The sequence below is a fragment of the Strigops habroptila genome, chromosome 9, assembly GCF_004027225.2.
Source record: "Strigops habroptila isolate Jane chromosome 9, bStrHab1.2.pri, whole genome shotgun sequence".
Lineage (NCBI taxonomy): Eukaryota > Metazoa > Chordata > Aves > Psittaciformes > Psittacidae > Strigops > Strigops habroptila.
In genome coordinates, this window is record NC_044285.2 from 8,988,397 (window position 1) to 9,006,691 (window position 18,295).

General features: G+C 42.9%; 1 protein-coding gene across 8 annotated transcripts in view; it reads left to right on the forward strand.

The window, feature by feature from the left end:
• Positions 1 to 16,494, forward strand: part of ARNT2 (aryl hydrocarbon receptor nuclear translocator 2) — a 103,865-nt gene extending 87,371 nt beyond the window's left edge. For all 8 annotated transcript variants that reach the window (XM_030497661.1, XM_030497664.1, XM_030497663.1 and 5 more), the window contains 5 exons: positions 1,379 to 1,478; positions 4,041 to 4,179; positions 6,649 to 6,814; positions 9,343 to 9,479; positions 11,845 to 16,494. In XM_030497661.1, the coding sequence (XP_030353521.1) occupies positions 1,379 to 1,478; positions 4,041 to 4,179; positions 6,649 to 6,814; positions 9,343 to 9,479; positions 11,845 to 11,943 (641 nt within the window). In that variant the 3' untranslated portion in view covers positions 11,944 to 16,494. The remainder of the gene's footprint in view (positions 1 to 1,378; positions 1,479 to 4,040; positions 4,180 to 6,648; positions 6,815 to 9,342; positions 9,480 to 11,844) is intronic.
• The last annotated feature ends 1,801 nt before the right edge of the window (positions 16,495 to 18,295 follow it).

Sequence of the window (18,295 nt, forward strand, 5' to 3'; positions counted from 1 at the left end):
AATGAGTGGGAATCTGGAAAGAGTAAAGGGGAAAAGGAGGAGGCAGACTTGATTTCTAGGTGTGTCAGAGGTATGTAGCAACAAATGGTTGCAAAGCCATCAGAGAGTTGCTGGAAGTTTTGCACTTGGAGGTAATAAGGTAAGACAGGAAAGGTGAATAAATGGTGGTGGGGCAGACCTTCAAGTGATTTTAAAAAAAGTAGTCGTAGTGAGGTTTCCCTGGGCTTTGGAATAATCCAGTGCCAGAAAATTAAATTAAAGGACCAAATGGCACTGTTCACCCAATCTCGTTTCATTCAATTAGAGATTGATCTCCAGTTGCCGCATTTAGAGTAGACTATAAAAGTTAATGGCATCTCCATGTGTGTGTTATTCACTACACTAGTCTGTCTTACACCCCACTGGGATGCTTGCATCCTGTTTCATGGCTCCCTCAAGCCACATATAGGACATCAAAATCCATAAGAGACCAGTGTTTTGCATTGTCACAGCTCAAGTGGGCAGGTCTTGGAGACACTCAGAAGCAAAGTACCTCCAGCCACCTTTGGACTGAAATGCACGTAAGGACTGCAGTATCACCCAGGTTTGGGGGTGGTCACCCTGAGATCTGCAGGCATGCCACCAGGCTGCTTGGGAGAGCTGGGTACTCCTCCCTGGCTGTCCTGGAGGGAAGCAGGCTGTCAGCTGGTTAGCAGAGAGGCTCTTTGACACCGTTCCTTGGGATGTTTAACCCAGTGGAGTGTGGGCCCTCTGCTGCTACTTCCAATGCAGACAGGCTGCAGTAACAGTGGTGGCTCTGGAGGGCTTCTCGTGGTGCCACCTGAGGCCACCTCTAGACAGCCATAGAGGTGTATGTGCATCAGACCTTCTTCAGACCAGGCTTGTTACATGTGGCATTTCCCGCAGGCAGACATCCCATCTTTCTTCCAGAAAACCTTTGTTCCCCTTTTCCAGCCTGTAGCTGGGACGCATGCCCCATCACTCCCCACCTCAGCCAGAGCCACTCTGTCCCGCATTCCCCCTCCTGCCTGCATGGTCAGGAGCAGCTTCCAGCGGGCACAGAGAAGGTCTGTGCTGTGTGACCGGAGGGCATGTGCCAGTGTTATGTTCCTTGCAAACAATAGCATTAATGAGGTACATCCTGAGAAGAGGGTATGAAGTACACACAAACCAGCTGTGCCTCTTGTTTCATACTGAATTGTCATATAGCCCTTTTGTGTCACTTAATGTGTTCCACAGGACTTCTTCATAAAGCTTTAAGAAGGAGAGAAAAATCCCTGATGCATATATATATATTGTAATTCTCATCAAATAATTTTGCCTTCATTTTCTCATGCCCTAAACTTCTCTCTTTCCGTTACTTGTTTTTCTTTTGTAGCAGATAAAAAAATGATGGCCTCAGCATCCACAGCAGGAAACCAGCAGCTTTACTCACAGGGAAGCCCATTTCAGCCAGGACATTCGGGAAAGGCTTTCAGGTACTGTAGTCCAGATCCTGAACATATCAGTTTCTGTCTGAGAGTGGGGGGCTGTTCCCGTTTGATCTGGTGGAAACAAAACCAACCTAAGGTGCAGGGGCTTTCTTTACATGAATGAGATTTGTTTTGTGTGCTCTTCTCCTACGTGGTATCTCAGCATTTAGACTAGTCTTACAGGCTGTGATGGTTTTGATATCTCTGTTAAAAATACTTGTTGCTGTGATGATGTAGTTGGAAAAAAGCTAAGAAGCATCAACAAATCACAAAGGGAAATAAATCTGAGAGGCAGTAGGGCAGGCTCAGAGGTCTGAGCAACATTCAACCAAGCTAGGTTGGTGCAAAGATTTGTTTTGCACTTAAGGCTGTCAGTAGACTTGAAGAGCACCAGTGTGGACACCTTATTAAAGGGAACAGGGGATGCTTCATCCATAGTCCTTAGCGAGAGCTAGAACACAGACATGAATAGTTTTCTAAGGCAGCTTCCAAATACACATAAGGTGGTGGTCTGGCATTTTCTGAGGCATTTTTGACTTACTCATAGTGCGTGTTGTTGCCTGCCAGCTGGCAATACAGATTTGGCTAATCTGAAGTTTGAGAGTTTGCCTTCATTTCCAGTGACTTTTTGAGAGTGATTATATTTACCTTGGTACCTTTCCTATTGCCGTTCTGAGACTGTCACACTGGAGTTTCATCCTCCTGTTTTAGATCAACCAAGGTTGTGAAAGTGAAGGAACAGCCATTCAGAGGTTTTCAGTTGCAGGAATTAGAAAACATCTGCAAATGATAATTTTATTTAAGCTGATGTGTCCTTAAAGTTAAAATTGCTAATAACCTCAGTGGGGAGTAATAAAATCCCCATGCATGTGTTTTGTCAGATTAAAACTAAGAATGACTTGGGGGGGAGTATGACAGTAAATTAAAATGTCTTTTAATTGGATATTGTATATTGCTGGATGGTTGACTTGCCACCATGGGGTTTGGTGTGTTTTGTTTGTTTCTTTTGTTAATTCCTGATGTTTTACACTATCTTTTTTCCTACTGCTGTTCTATTACATCAAATAATGACACATTTACCAGCATTTCCACCCTTGATGAGCTATCCTTCTTGAATGCTCTCCAGCCTGGTCCATTCTAACAGCATTTAGGCACTATTTTACAGGTTTCAAAGTACATGTTCCAGATATAGTCCAAGTCCCTGGGATGATGGGACTCACCAGTCCAGCTGGAAAGGTGTTGGCAGTGGGGCCAGCCCTCCCCAGCAGCCGTTGTGTGCTTCTGAGTCCAGCCAGATTTAGATGGACCTTCTGGTCCACGTTTACCTCTTCGGAGACTCTGTGGTAGTATAAAATAAAAAATAAGAAGAACCCCAACAAACAGAAAACAAACTCTACAAAGAATTTCTAAACACACACTTTGCTTTTCAGCAGCTTAAGAAAGAGAGAATAGCAAGTCCCGTATTCAAATGCCTGCCACGTTTTGCTTCCCACTTGGGAGGGATTCTGTCAGCCTTCCCAGAGGATTCAAATTCCTGCTTCCTCTCTGCTCAGCCTTGTTTACTTCTTTTCCCAATCTGCTCTCTACTTTCTCTATAAGACTGTGAAAATAGACAATAGGGAAGGGACTGGAGAAAAGAACAAGCTGTTTCAATTGATGCACAAAAGCATTTTTAGCTATTGTGTCTTCATTTATATTAATTTATGTATTTATAGATGACATGTAAAATAATGAATATATAATTTCATCTATAAAAATATAGAAAAGTGTGTTCACCATGTGTGAACCAGTTGTTCTAGGCTTTCATGAGAATAAATGGTAAAGTGGAGCAGTCCTTCAGAAAATTGTCCTTCTAATTAGGAATTTCTAGGAAATTTCTCTGTAGTGAAATTGAGTGATTAGGAAACAGCTAACATATAAACAAGTTCCTTTGGAAATACCTTTTTATTTACATTCCAAAGCTATTGCAATAGCTTAAGTTTCTGTCTTGATGATTCTTTTGCCTGGGTATATAGCTGCATGCTGCTCTTTAGCATCAGTTGGTGAAAAAAGGAATTAAAAGCTCAAATTTTTAGTATATAGCACACAATTCTTCATTTCCCAGGCAGAAAACAAATAAAGAAGTACTTATAGGTATCATCTTTTTATGCATCTTCATTTAGGATGGCATTTAAGCAAATGCTTAAATAATGTTGACTTTAAGCACTAGTTTAAAATTGAGTACCTGCTTGAATACTCTCCACAAGCAGGTTGTTTTTAATGCATTAAGTATTAAGCTAGTATGGAGCTAAATGTTTATGCACCATGTGTTAGACTGATTTTATTCTTGCAAGCCCTTTCAAAGAGATTATAGAAGTCTAATTCAAAATAATTTTGCCCTCTGTGTCTATTGGACTGACATTTTAGAATGCCAATATGTGTCATAGTTTTGTGATGGTTTTAAGTCATTTTTTATCAAGACAGATTGAACAATTAGTTTTAATGTGATTATCAAAATTCCATGTGTGGAATACTATTTGTGCGTTGGGAATATATCCTACAAATGAGGCACTGTTTCTGTTCCTTTAGTTCGTCTGTGGTACATGTGCCTGGTGTGAACGACATCCAGTCTTCTTCATCAACAGGCCAGAATCTGACACAGATATCTCGCCAGCTAAATCAGAGTCAAGTTGCCTGGACAGGAAATCGCCCACCATTTCCAGGACAGGTATTGATTAAAGGTGTTTCGGTTGATACGCTGGAGGGAAGGGATGCCATCCAGAGGGACCTTGACACGCTTGTGAGGTGGGCCGATGCCAACCTTATGAAGTTTAACCAAGCCAAGTGCAAGGTCCTACACCTGGGTCGGGGCAACCCCAGGCACTGCTACAGGCTGGGCAGAGAAGAGATTCAGAGCAGCCCTGCAGAAAAGGACTTGGGGGTGTTGGTTGACGAGAAGCTTAACATGAGCCGGCAGTGTGCACTTGCAGCCCAGAAAGCCAACCGTATCCTGGGCTGCATCAAAAGAAGCGTGACCAGCAGGTCGAAGGAGGTGATCCTGCCCCTCTACTCTGCTCTTGTGAGACCCCACTTGGAGTACTGCGTACAGTTCTGGTGTCCTCAACATAAAAAGGACATGGAGCTGTTGGAGCGAGTCCAGAGGAGGGCCACGAGGATGATAAGAGGGCTGGAGCACCTCCCATATGAAGACAGGCTGAGAAAGTTGGGGCTGTTCAGCCTGGAGAAGAGAAGGCTGCGTGGTGACCTCATAGCAGCCTTCCAGTATCTGAAGGGGGTCTACAAGGATGCTGGGGAGGGACTCTTCCTTAGGGACTGTAGTGGTAGGACAAGGGGTAATGGGTTCAAACTTAAACAGAGGAAGTTTAGATTAGATATAAGGAAGAAGTTCTTTACAGTGAGGGTGGTGAAGCACTGGAATGGGTTGCCCAGGGAGGTTGTGGATGCTCCATCCCTGGCGGTGTTCAAGGCCAGGTTGGACAGAGCCTTGAGCCACATGGTTTAGGGCAAGGTGTCCCTGCCCATGGCAGGGGGGTTGGAACTAGATGATCTTAAGGTCCTTTCCAACCCTTACGATTCTATGATTCTATGATTCTATGATTTTCATGGTCATTAAATATTTCCAATCTCTGTGCTTTTTACAAAAAGAAATAGTAACCCCCACTTATAACATGATTTAATGTACTTTGTCATTATCATTTATTGTTGGAGAGAAATAGATTCCCCCACTTCTGTTAGTTGGCAAGTTATAATAATTAAAGACAACTGTCCTGTGTGTAATTACATTGAGTTTGTAACAGTGTTCGTAATAGTGGCAGTCACTATGCTGACATAAATCCCAGTGGCAGGTCTCGGTCCTGCACTTACATGTGCACTGAATGAAGCAAAAGAGGACAGGGACAGCTGTTTTGCTTTAGTATGAAGGCTGTGATAAATTTTTCTTGGATCAAGACCTTGCACCCAGCAACACTACCCACAGTCAGTAGAGTTAACAGAAAGGGGCACACATAAATCCAGGCATGAATTCAGAGCAGGAGCTACTTAGCCTGATGAGCACTTCCACCAGCTCCCTCTGTACCTGTACCTCTGTACCTGGGTGGATCCCATCCAGCTCCATGGGCTTGTGTGTGTCTAAGTGGTGTAGCTAGTCACTGACTGTTTCCCCTTGGATTACAGGGGCTTCATTTTGCTCCCTGTCTTCCAGGGGATAATAGCTTTGCTTGAGTGCATTGATTGCCAGTAACAGTGCACATCATTAGAAGTATCCAGGGATGTAATCACCTTTAATTTCTACTGGTGGAATTGGTTAGGCAGTGAGTTTTTCTTGGAGCTTCTGGATTTGTTCAGAATGCAGAAAATGGTTTATAAGCAGTTTCTGTCTGTAGCATTAAATGTTGCTGTAGCACATGACTTTGGATGAGACACTTCACCTCCCTTAGTCTCAGTGTACATGTTGTACATGTTTCAAAGCAGCCTGCCGTGTTTAATCATTTGTGTAACATTCTTGGAGATCCTATGACAAACCCACGACAAACCCATTATGTAGATTAAAGTGATAGCAAGTTGATTTTTAATACCTTTAAATTAACCCAGCTGCCCAGTTAAAGCAGAGTGAGTCTCTTCCTTCTCTGCTCCCAGGGCTGGTGATTCACACTCACTCCCAAGCCTTTTACAAGGCAAAATAATTGCTGCCTGTACTTAGGGAGGGAGAGAAAGCAGCTTACTAGCTTTGAAACATCTTTGACCATTTACGCCAAGCACTAGAGACTGGTCATCTGAGAACTGTCTGTAAGACATTCAGATAACCATGATTTTACTGTGGCACTGCAAAATCAAAACCCCTGGCAAATAAGGGTGAATTCTTTATACCTGTTCAGTTTGAGGTTAATCCTTATCATAGAGGTGAAGAAAATAGTGGTTTTCCAAATAGCTCTGATAATGAGTACATGTGAGTTAATCAGCAGGAGAGCTCTATGTTTTTTGGTTGATAGTCTGTTGTGTTCCTTCTGCAGCAATAAGTTGGCTTTGACAGAAACGAAATATGGCTGGGACAGAAATATCGTGGCTATTTGCATCTGCAGAGTTTCTGTAGTCTTTGCTTTACAGTGTTAAAAAGTGAGTCTGCTGTACTGTTCCTCAACAATGCAACTCATTCCTTCTTTTACCATTTATTTCTCAGCAAATTCCATCTCAGTCTGGCAAGGCTCAGTCATCTCCCTTTGGGATTGGAACAAGTCACACCTACCCAGCTGATCCGTCATCATACAGCCCCCTTTCCAGCCCAGCCACCTCTTCTCCGAGTGGGAATGCCTACTCGAGCTTAGCAAACCGAAGTGCAGCGTTTGGTAAGTTTTAAATGACCTAACACAGAAATGCACGTAAAAATGAAACTCCTCAGCATTAACTTCATTAACAATCCTCCAACCTGTTCTTTTGGTGGCTTGGTGGCTTTTGGAAGCCCAGGTGGCGAAAGGGTTTTGCGTTCTGCTGTTGAGCACAGTGGACAGAGATAACCTGTTCCCTTCTTGCTGCATGTCCTCCATCCAACACACTTGGAATTGGCATTTTGTGGTAGGAGGGACATAAAAGATTCAGAAGTTGCTTACATCAGGAGTACCCGTCCTGTCAAATTGTGGTCAGCAGGTTCAATTTCTTTCTACTTCTCAGGAGAACATTTAAATAGCAAATAGTGACATTCCCTTCATTTTTCAACTTCCCTGACTGCATGGCAGTGTTCTCCTGCCCAGAGATGGCTTGTTGGAGTTTGGCTGGAGACAGGGGTTGTTTTGTATCCCCCCCTGCATAGCACCTTATCAGTGTAGGTGCTATGTTTTGGAATGGTTTTCTTTTCCTATTACATGCTAATTTAGTGGCTTTCAGACTATGACACAATGGTTGACCCTTTGGTGAGTTTTCTGCACTCCACCAGCAGAATAATATTCAAGAGTAAAAAATATGAATCCATCAGTGGTAAACACACATGAAAAATGTAGCTGGTGGATAATAACATGCCATTCCAAACAGCACAGGTAGCAGCGTGCTAATGTATGTCATTTTTCTCTCATTCCTTGAGAATAAAATGGGTACAGACCTGGTGCAGATCAGCTGCAGTGAGTGCAGACCTGCGCTGCTTAGAAAAGGTGCATCAAGACAGAGCTCTTCCCACAGAGTGTTATTCATGCCTCCATTTCCATTTCCACCAGGCTTTGTGCATTTGTTTATGAGACAGCCTTGTATTTCAAGCCTAAGCTACTTGGCAAGAACTCTTTCACCTAATGAGAAACATTTCCTGACCTACATCAGTTTGGATACTATTAATAACTCAGCCTTTACAGAGACGAACGTCTTGAACCTCCAGCTGGCAGTGACTGTTTTGCTGAAAAGCAGCATCATTTGCCTCACTGAGTTAATTTCAATGTATTGTTCTGAGAAAAAAATAACTTGCAGCTTTCTTTTAAAGGGTGACTTAGATGGGTTTTATTTTGTCCCATAAAATGGCTGCAGGGTTTCTGAGTCACCTGAATTATTGGTTGCAGTAACGTCAGTGAGGGAAGAACTGTAATTATCCCCTTCAGATGTGATAGAAATACATCACTACAGCCTGGTTGCTTTCCTGTAACATGTTTGCTTTATTTGTTTTGCATGGTTTTGCTGGTACCCACAAGTATTGGATTAAGCACGTGTTTCTGTATTTTCTGAAGCCATGACTATAAGTAGTGATTGATTTGGCATGATCGAGTCCAGTAATCAGAGAGCTGACATAGGATGCGTATGGAAGTTTGGCACAGGAAATTTGGCACCCTTGGTAGAGGACATGGATAACTGGGGAGAACCAGATCTACCCAGCTTAGTTCTCTGCAGTGAGGGGAAAATAGGCAAAAATAGTGGGTGTAGTTAAAAAACGAGAAGAAAAATGTTCAGAGAAAAAGCATAAGCCTGGTAGGAATCTTTGTAAAATGCTAATTCTTAGGAGGAGATATTGTAAATAATTGAAAGAAAATAATCCAGAAATTTTATATATTTGGGGCTAGTCTGTAGAAATGGAGGGCAAAATGAGTCCAGTTTAAGTGTGACCTATGATTGTATTCATGAAAACAGTTATGTGTAATAAGTGACCAAAGCAATGTGTCTGGCATCCTGGAGTTTTTTTCTAGTAGACTATGTAGAGGAAATTAATCTCCCTGAAGTCATCATTTTAAGTGTATTTACCATAATACATTGCTGTTCATGTTACTCTGTGACATTTAAATGGCCTCAGACTTTTAAGAAACCATCACCATATGAACAGGATAATAATTTGCTATAAGCTGGAAGTTAAAGAAATCATTTTGCAGCGGTAATATTGGAGGACAAGGTAGTGCAGCAAACAGCACTCTGCATTTAATATAACAGTGTCTGCATTTAACACAGCAAGCCTGTTGTCTGTTGATCTTACTGGTTTTACATCAGCTTACAAAAATCTTAGATCTGCTTACATGTTTCTGAGCTGAGTAGGTAACTGTGCACTCACTGCTCTGCAAGAATTAGTCTTTTAAAAAGAGCATTCAGGTGATGCAGTTTGGTATTTAAGTGAAATGGCAAATAAGCAGGGGGGATGCTTGAAAATTGTCTTCCAGTGCATGGTTTACGGTGTCACTGTGTGTTTTGCTGTGAGCAATGCACTTGCTATGTCTGGGCAGCTGCAGCAATGAGATTTGCTCTCAGGTTGGCTGAAACTGATTCAAGGCTTCCACCCCGCAGCGGCTGGGTGTCACTCGGGGTCTGTTTTCTAAACCAATGTGCAAACACAGGCATTGATGGATGAAGCCTCAAAAGCAGGCAGGAGTTCTGAAGGAGCTGCTCTCTGACTTCTGCTCTTTCTCCCTCCATCCAGCCGAAGGTGGCCAGAGCAGTGGCCAGTTCCAGGGGAGACCTTCCGAAGTCTGGTCCCAGTGGCAGAGCCAGCATCACAACCAGCAAAGCAGCGACCAGCATTCGCACCCGCAACCCAGCCAGACCGAGGTGTTCCAGGTGAGCAGAGTTCACTGTGCCCAAAGTCCCTCTGACAGCAGCTCACTGCTGAGTTGAAGAACTGTGGCCCTCAAAGATCAGGCCGCTAGCAGGGCTTGCAGCAAGTACGTCTCACTGTGTGCTGCCATAGGTTTGCACTGCTATTAGCTGGCATTAGCTACAGCTGAGATGGTTTTGTTGGATCTTTGCTGATTTAAAATGCTGTTTTCCCTTTTCTTTGCACCCTATACTTAGGGTTTATGTGTTTTGCAGGGAAGCCATGAAATAGTCCCAGGTAGAATGTCTGTCTTATCCTGGTGCTGGCCTTTAAAATCCCAGACAAGTCCAACTAGACATCAGTGTAATTTTCTTTGATGGTTCAAGCAGGAAAGGAGTATGATACTGCATAGAAGATAGTGGCCAATATTTTTTTAATGTTAAAGCCACTCAGATATCAGATAGCTGGTAAAAAATCCTCTTTGACTAGCTGATTTTTTAATATTAAGTATAACTTGGGGCCTTCACTACAGATGGAGTAGGACTTTATAAGTTAACTGATAAGACCTCTGTCCTTGTATAACTTGTTTTTAAACTAGATCAAGAAGGCAGTTTGCAACAAAACAATGCAGATAAATGCAGAAAAGACAGTTCAAGCCCCAAGCAAGGTTTGAAGTGGGGCACCTCATTATCTTTTAGAAAGTAAATCCACCTGCAAGACCAGGCTCGTGCTTAGTCGCTCACAGGAATGCTGCCAGAGAGACGTTAGCCTGAAAATATTCCTGTGTGAACAAACCATTGCTTCACAGAGGAACAAATAACATCACTACATCTGGAATAACTACCTGTCTGCATGCTCTTACCCCATGGCCCAGGCAAGAGTAATCTGTGGCATCCCTCTCTGTTAGCAAAGTTTAATGGCTTTACACATGCTTAAACCAAAAAGCACATTCAGGGTAATTCCGTGAAGCTGTTGGCCCACAGAGACACAGGGCTTCAAGCAGCATCTTGCTGTGTCCCAGCAAACATCTTATGAAATTAGTGGGAAGGAAGGACAAGGGAGAACTGGGCTCACTTGCAGAGCTTTTAGAGGTGCATTTGGAGGGAATTGGGACGATAGCTGGATGTGATGAGAAACCTAGATGAGCCCAGTTTAAATGCCTCCAAGTTGCTTGGCCTATTTGTGCCTGAAGCCAGTCCTGGGTTAGCTGGACATAAAGAGAGAGGCAGACTCAAGAGGGGGGCTACCCTGCTGGGTCTGTACCTGAGGTGACCTTGCTACAGAGGCCCCAGCAGCAGAAATGCCTTTAGAGATGGAAGTGTAAATAGGTGAGGGCAGCTACAACTTCCCCTTGGCTGGGGAGGAATGTGGAAAAACATAAAATAAGTGCAAGTTTTGGTCAGAAAATGAAGGCTGAGAACCTGCCAGCTGTGTTCACAGCCTCTTTCACCACCATCGACAGGGATGCTGCAGAGACCTCAGATGGATTCTAATCTGTCTTATTTGGGGGTAACTTATCAGCACACAGCAGCTCTCAGTAGTTATTCCTTCACAGAACCAATCCTGTGATCTTTCTTATTTGCTTTTTAGGTTTTGTTTTATTGTAAGGATAATGAGCCATCCCTGGCAAAACTTGGCTTTGCAGTAAGATATTAGTAAGGACTGACAGGAAAAGCAAGCATAAACTCTGGTTTTCTCAGCAAGGGATATCTTTTCCCTGTGGCTTCAGTCTCTGGCTGAGAGGAAAGGTTGAGTATTTTTTGAAACCTCCTGCAGGGACCTCACTTGGCTCAAGACACGTGGGAGCAATTACCATGAAATCCCGTTTCTCCTGAGACGTTCCTGGTATTTCCTTTGCCTTTGTACATGCATGAAGGCTGCTTGGGCATCTTGTTAGCCGGGGTGGATGTCCAGTCTTTAGTGTTCCTCAGGACTAAGAGCAGTAATACATTCACTGACTTGCTGGTGAGGACGTGAGACCCTCCCCAAACCCAAGCTTATACAGCAAGAGCCTCTTTCTGTGCAGGAGTGTGTGAGATGTTGAATACCTCCCATGTAGCAAAACCAGAGAGTTTGTTGCTCTCCATATGTAGTTACCCATTCCGAAGGGAGCTGTGTCAGCCTGGGAAGAGTATGGGGCAGCTCAAATGTGCCTTATTCAGAGGAGCAAGCCAAAACTTCTGCCCTGCTCCCATTCAGAAACACTTCAGCAAAACAGAAGTAGCACACAGACCTTAGCCTAGGTCCCTGCACAGGTCTGGTTTTCACCTTGTTTATCTAAACTTGGTGTTTTCTGGTTTTACATTGAAAAGATGAACAGGAAACAGTTTGTGTCTGGATAACGTGTTAGGAAGTGACACTTCACTTTGATTTTTCCTTATCGTGCAGGACATGCTGCCAATGCCGGGGGATCCGACGCAGGGTACTGGCAATTACAACATTGAAGATTTTGCTGACCTGGGCATGTTTCCACCATTTTCAGAGTAGCTTGCAAAGCAGGAATGGAAGTTCTTCTCCAAGGCCATTTCAAGTGTAATTTTGGCTCTGCTTTTTCTGTGTTGCATTTCTGTAGAAGCTACTAAACCAGAAGACGCATTTCTCATGTTTTGGATAGTGGTGTAGGGCTTGCTCTCTCCTCCTTAGGGTGTGTCAGTGCCAACAGAGGAGCTCCAGCACTTGTTAGTGTTCATTGACAGCTCCTTTTTTTTTAATTATTATTTTATTGTCATCTACCTCAGAGATGAAAAACTTTTGCTTGATTTAAGAAAAAAAAAATAAATCTCTGAGTCTTAAATATTTGAATGTGAATGATACCTAATATTTCCTTTGAATGGTAATTTTTAAATAGATAATGAAGTAACAAAGACTAACAGAGAAAAGGTAAGGTAATGTCGTGTTACAGTGCCTACCGCTCAATTCCGATGCCTTGCTTTAAGCTTAAGTTTGTGGAAGCAGACACAATATTCTGTTTTCTTTTATTCTTGTAGTTTTTAGGTCACTTTGAATGTGAGATTAAGCAACATAACGTAGGCCTGTCTCGCTGGAAGATTCAGCTCTGCCTTTTCTAACTTAAACTTGAATGTGTGTACATTTTGGTACTTTATGTATATCTTGTGCTGTATGAAGTGATTTCCTGTACTGGTTTCTTTTGCCTTTACAAAGGGTCCATTCTGGAGTGTACTGAAAAGGTTGCTGATACACGTGGAGGATTTAGGTATCGTGGGAGTCTCCATCACTTCACATAGGTGTTCTTACTTTTAATTCAGATGGTTCTCTATTCAGAACAAACATTTACTTACATAAGCTATTAGTCTGGTTTTGCACTGAATCGAGGCCTGTAACTCTATACATTTCTCACTGGCTGCTTTAATTTCTATTCTTCTTGCTTTCCCAAAAATATTGCCTCGTAAAAAATGACTGTAAACACGTCAAGATTGCATTTTCTATATTAGGTGCATTTCCTTCCCGTGGAGTACTTTTTTATACTGTGAAACCTCACATTTTAACAGTGCAAGCTGGTGGCCTATTACTAGGAAATCATTTGCTGCAAGCGGTGAGATGGTTTTGTAGTGTGTAATTTTTTTAGAGTGAGTTGGTAATAGATATCGATTGGACTATTGTCCACTGCGTACACAGTGATAACTTGAATTTTTGCTTGGATTCCCAAGCAATCCCTTCTGTTTAACCTTGTTAACCCTATTCTGTTAAATATGAGATTTTCAGCTTACCAAGTATGTTGAGGACTCTTGGCTGTTCTGAATGCTATATGCTTTTCTGCAGGGGTAAGTTAATCCCCGTGGGTGAGTCACCTACCATATGTGTTCATCAGAAATGAGGTAGAAAGTTTTTTACTCAGTATTTCATACGCATGGTGAGTTACAGAGGTTGGGTTCTAAGGTCAGCATTTTTATCCAGTTCATTTCTTCTGGGATGGGAGGAGAAGGAATTGCTCACGAAGGAGCCCGGAGTTCCCGCATGCATGTTGTTCATAACCTTTGAGGTTGGACAGTGGTAGCCAGCCTTTGCACGGGAGGAAGGGGGCAGCTGCCCTCAGCCTTTGCACGTTCAGGGGCCATCACAAACCTTGGAACATCAACCCCAGGGCATAGCCCCCATTTAGAAGGCCTCAATGTCTACAGCAATTCTTAGACCTCACAGCACTAAGATTTGCTGTCTCATAGCTCCTCTTGAACTCTGGAGTGCCTCCAAGAAGAGGCACCGTGCATATCACTGCAGTCCATCCTGTCAGGATAATGTCTTGAAAAGCAGGCAGGCCCCTGCCCACAGCCTGCTCTGTTCACACAGGTTTCATGCTGGCAAGCAATGCAGGTGGCTGGGCTGCAGCAAACATGACCCAGGGGCATGGCTTTAATAGCCATATCATTATGTTCCCATCTGGCTTTGCTTTCCCAACCTTCTCTGAGAACAGCATGTAGTTTTCAGTATCCAGGAAAAGTCCTTCCTACTGTTTCTCTTGCTAAATCTGGGACCGATCTCTTACCCTATGTGTAAGTGGGGCTAGGGACTCTTCTTTAGGAATTTTTTTTTATGTCTGTAGATGCAGTACTGGAGAGGCCTCAGCTCTCCTGGTCTGTATTTGCCTCACCAGAATCACACTGAGAACAAACAAAACCCCTCATATCTCTTCCTCTCCCAGAGACTGGGAAAATACCTTCTTAGGTGAGCAAGCCATGCACTATTCTTTTAAATCCATGGATGTTTATTCTCTTGGAGCCTTCTTTTCCACTCACAATGAATGACTGCTCATTGAATGAGATGGTCAAAGCTCTGCTATCCCAGAATGAAATTCATTGATGTCTGTAAAGGGTGCCTAGATGCTGGGCGAGGTGGTCAGCGTCTGTACAGTGGGGCATGCTTTTGAAAGGGGCTGATCGCCAGGGACAGCAGTAGGTGAGCAGTTTGTGTCTGTGCACAGAAGATGCTTGACATGATGTAAAGCCCAGTTCTTCTAAAATGTTTAAAAATATTTCTCCATAAAGTGGAAAATTGAAAAAAGTGCTGCTCCTCTTTTATTCTACCCAACAAACTGCTTTAAGTATATTTATAATATACTTTTGCTCCTGCATTCAATCTAAAAATAAGGTTTTTAAAGTAATTTTCTTTCTCCTAGCATCAGTGATGCTATATCTTCCTCAGTGTGTCATGATTTTTATACTACTGTAGAAGGCTTCTCATGTGCAGAAGTTGGTTGTGCAGTTAGAAGTGCACTGTTAGAGTTTCAAGCACATCTCTTTTTCTGTTGGTGTTTTTTTAACTACAGTATTAGTTTTTTAAAGCCAATACGCCTGAGGCATCAGAGCATGGACTGCTGCTCGCCTTGTAGACCACTCCTGCCTTTCTGGTTGGGAAAGGGGATGGCTACTCCATTAAGGTGCAGTCTGGATAGTGCCAGGTTTGGGTTTTCCCTCTGAGCCAGTATCATCTGCCACCCGAGCCAGTGCTTTCTTCTTAGCGTTTCCACCTTCCTTGCCTCCCTTCCCATTCCCAGCCATCCCATCTCCGCAGCGCTTTCCCATGCCTGAATGGGAGGTGTTGTGGTGCCATTCCCGAGCCAGCGAGAAGGGAGCACTTAATGAGCTTCAGGAGTTTGGCAACTTCGTGCTTCTGACCGAGCGAATGAGCAAGTTCAGCGTTTGCTACTGCTGCTGGGCAGCCCGCGCTGCCCTCACCGTGTGCTGCCGTCGTGTCAGTGGCTTGCTCCTCTGAAACAGCCTCATCCCAGGTCTTGTGGCCAAAAAAGCTGTGTAGCGTTGGCTGTGCTGTATCTTTTTATCACGTGTTTGGTTAGTAAAGCAACTTAGTTATCCTATAGCTGAAGTTATAAAGTGCATTTGGAATGCTAACGTTCTTATCACGTGCCGTTCGTGTAGCTTTGCTGGCGCTGTGGCTGCCGGTTTCCAGACTTACACAGGTGGTGGACTTCTTGTTTCTTTTGCGTTTTTTAAGATGGAAATAAAGCTGTGATTTCTGATTGAGCTGTGTTGCAAACATGGTGTTTCTTGACACTGAATCTTTTGGGTTTTAAGCTGATAGAGCAAGAAACTGCAAATAGAAATGGTCTGGATGAGTTATTTCAATGCGCGGGCATGTAGACTGAGAGGTTTTTAGATACTAAAATACTTACATTAGTTTATTCAGACAAGCAATCCTGTTTAACAAGAGGGACTCCATCACATTACCTGTTACAAGTGCTACTGGCAGTACCTATGGTGATGCTTTAACCAGATAGTTCCATTTGTAGCTTTGTTGCCTTTTTTGTTGTTGTTTTGAAGTACAGTATGAAACTGTAAATACTTCTTGCAGTACTGCCTTTTTAACTCTTAATTACTTTGGGCACAGTGTTAAATAGTGTTGGATTTACCCAATTGCTATGACATATATTTTTATACATAGGTGTACTCTTTTTTCGAGAATAATACAGCCATTTTGTCATTAATGCCTTATCAGTGTCATACTGCTGTTGCTCTTTGTTTGCAAGGTATCGAGTGGACTAATTCCTAGTTCAAATATTTTCCTGGCAGTGCTCAAGTTTGGCTTTGGGTGATTTTTTTGCCAGAGTCCCATTTTTCACAGTTGTTAGCTGTGAGAAGAGGGGAATGTGGGCTTGGGTTTGTTTCTATTAAGGGAGCAAAGAAAAGGTGATGGCATCTAATAGTCTTTAAAAGGTCAGTCTTTTCCTACTCTAAACTGGAGTGCATTTCATGGCACTGATGACTGTGGGCACTGATTACTTTGTGTAGATTAATGGTCTTTAAAAATAAAAAAGAGAATAGAAAAAAAAAAAAAGAAAAATAAAACAACTCCAAAAATGGGCTTCTGTCATTGTTAGGCACTTGGTTACGTATCTGTTTAAACTCTTCATATTGATGTGAAATTGTGCTGTGGATAAAGTGTATTTTGTACTTCTGAATGTTCTATATTTATGACTAACAAGTACAGAATCAGTTGTGTGTATGTATAACTAATAACTGCCTTTTTAAATTTCATTAAAATAAAGATGTCATGAGGTGTTGTTAATCCCTGTCTTTCTGTAAATAAGTAAGATACGCTGTTGGGAATGGTCAAGTAGGAAATAACCCTGAACTGTAAGATTCATGTCAAAAATCAGAAGATTAAGCATTGATCTTTGTCTTTGAAATCTCTTCCTATGCTGTGTGGTCATGGACAGGAAGTTCCCCTTTTATCTGTCTTGTGCAAAGGCCGTCCAGAGGGAATGGGAGATCTCAGCTTTTAAAAGAAGTTCCAGAAGAACATTCATCAACAGCCCTGCTCTGCTGATGGCGCTGAGGTGTGTGAATTGGTGTCTGTATTGTGGAGGGTTTCATTAGAGCACAATTGATTTACAATTAATTCATGGGCTGTGGCAATTTTATTCACTCCCTGGGGTGGTAACACAGTGGTTTCCTTGTCCACCTTTGGGTCTCATTGTTCAGAGTTTAAAAATACTTGTATCCTTCCCACAAACATTCTGGTGACCTTTTCAGACTTTCTATGTAAAGTGCATTTGCCTTTCACTGTGGTGCTTCATTGTTTTATAGTGTGTTTCTTTGTCGACTTGATAGTTTGTGAGCGGGATTTACCTTGCTAATAAATCCCAAACGCTGATGACTGGCCCATGGCAGGAGCTGAAGACGCTGTGCTCTGGGGCCTGCATTCCTGGTGCAGGGTAGGTGGTGTTTTCACAGCTCCTACTCCATTTTCAGGGCTCTGCCTGTGGAGAAGAGACATGGGCTCTGCTGGGAGCTGATGGAAAACCTGCAGTCAAAGCAGGACGCTGGGATGTGCTTAATCCAATGCAGCCACCAGCTCCACCTGCTCTGTTGGGCTCTGCTCACCAAGTGCTCATTCCAAAAAGAGAGGCTGGTCAGTGAAAATGTCCCATTCGTTCTGTTTAGCTGTGAAAATTGGGTTTTCAACAAGGTGATGTTCTTTTGGCATTCCCCCAGACGCTTGTGAACCTCTTTGTTGAATGGGCATGTGCCAGACCATGAACCCCATTTGGAAATGCAGCATACCTTCCGCATGGTGGCTGCTTGTTGCTTTTTTGGTGCATTTTAATAGGCTCTGTGTTCCTTTTGAAGAACATTATCCAAACAGAAAGGCACAGGCAGGACAGGTGTTGCACCTATGTCAAGTAGATTATGGAGGGGTTGGGCTGTTTTAGGATCCCTCCTTTCAGATTTATTGTCATTAACCTGTGATCCCATGTGCTAACTCAAGTGTACTTCTGGGCACCAGGGTGACAACTGGGTGTGGAAGTGCTGGGAACTATTAATTTTGGTGTGGAATCTGTGTTTGGAGATACTGGCTGTGAAATGGAGCCAAACGTCTGGTGACAGATAGTTGCTGGAGCTCAGTGTGGCAGGACACCATGGTAGAAATCCACACAAAGGCTGGTACACAGGAAAGAAATGCAGTTGAGGCTCACTGTATCCCTACACTTAGCATCTTTGGCTCTGCAAACTGGCACTACTGACTCATAATAACAGCTCAAGTCTTCATTATGATAGAAACGTATTTTTCTTAATTTTTCCATGGGAGCTAATTCTTTGCCACATTTCCATCAATATACCATCATAGTTCAGGAAGTATTACTCATTGAATTTTCCCAGTTTCTCTCCAAGTTGGATGTAGCAGGGACAGATGCAGGATGAATTCTTCCATCCTTTTTTACCAAGTTTCAGCAATATTCCTGGTTGGAAATACTTGGCAGTGTCTTTCTTCAAACTTTGGTCTGTCCCACATAAAATCCAGTGGAATCACTTGATCTGTATTAATGAATTTGGGATCAGATCCAGAGGTTGCTAGGGCATCTTTT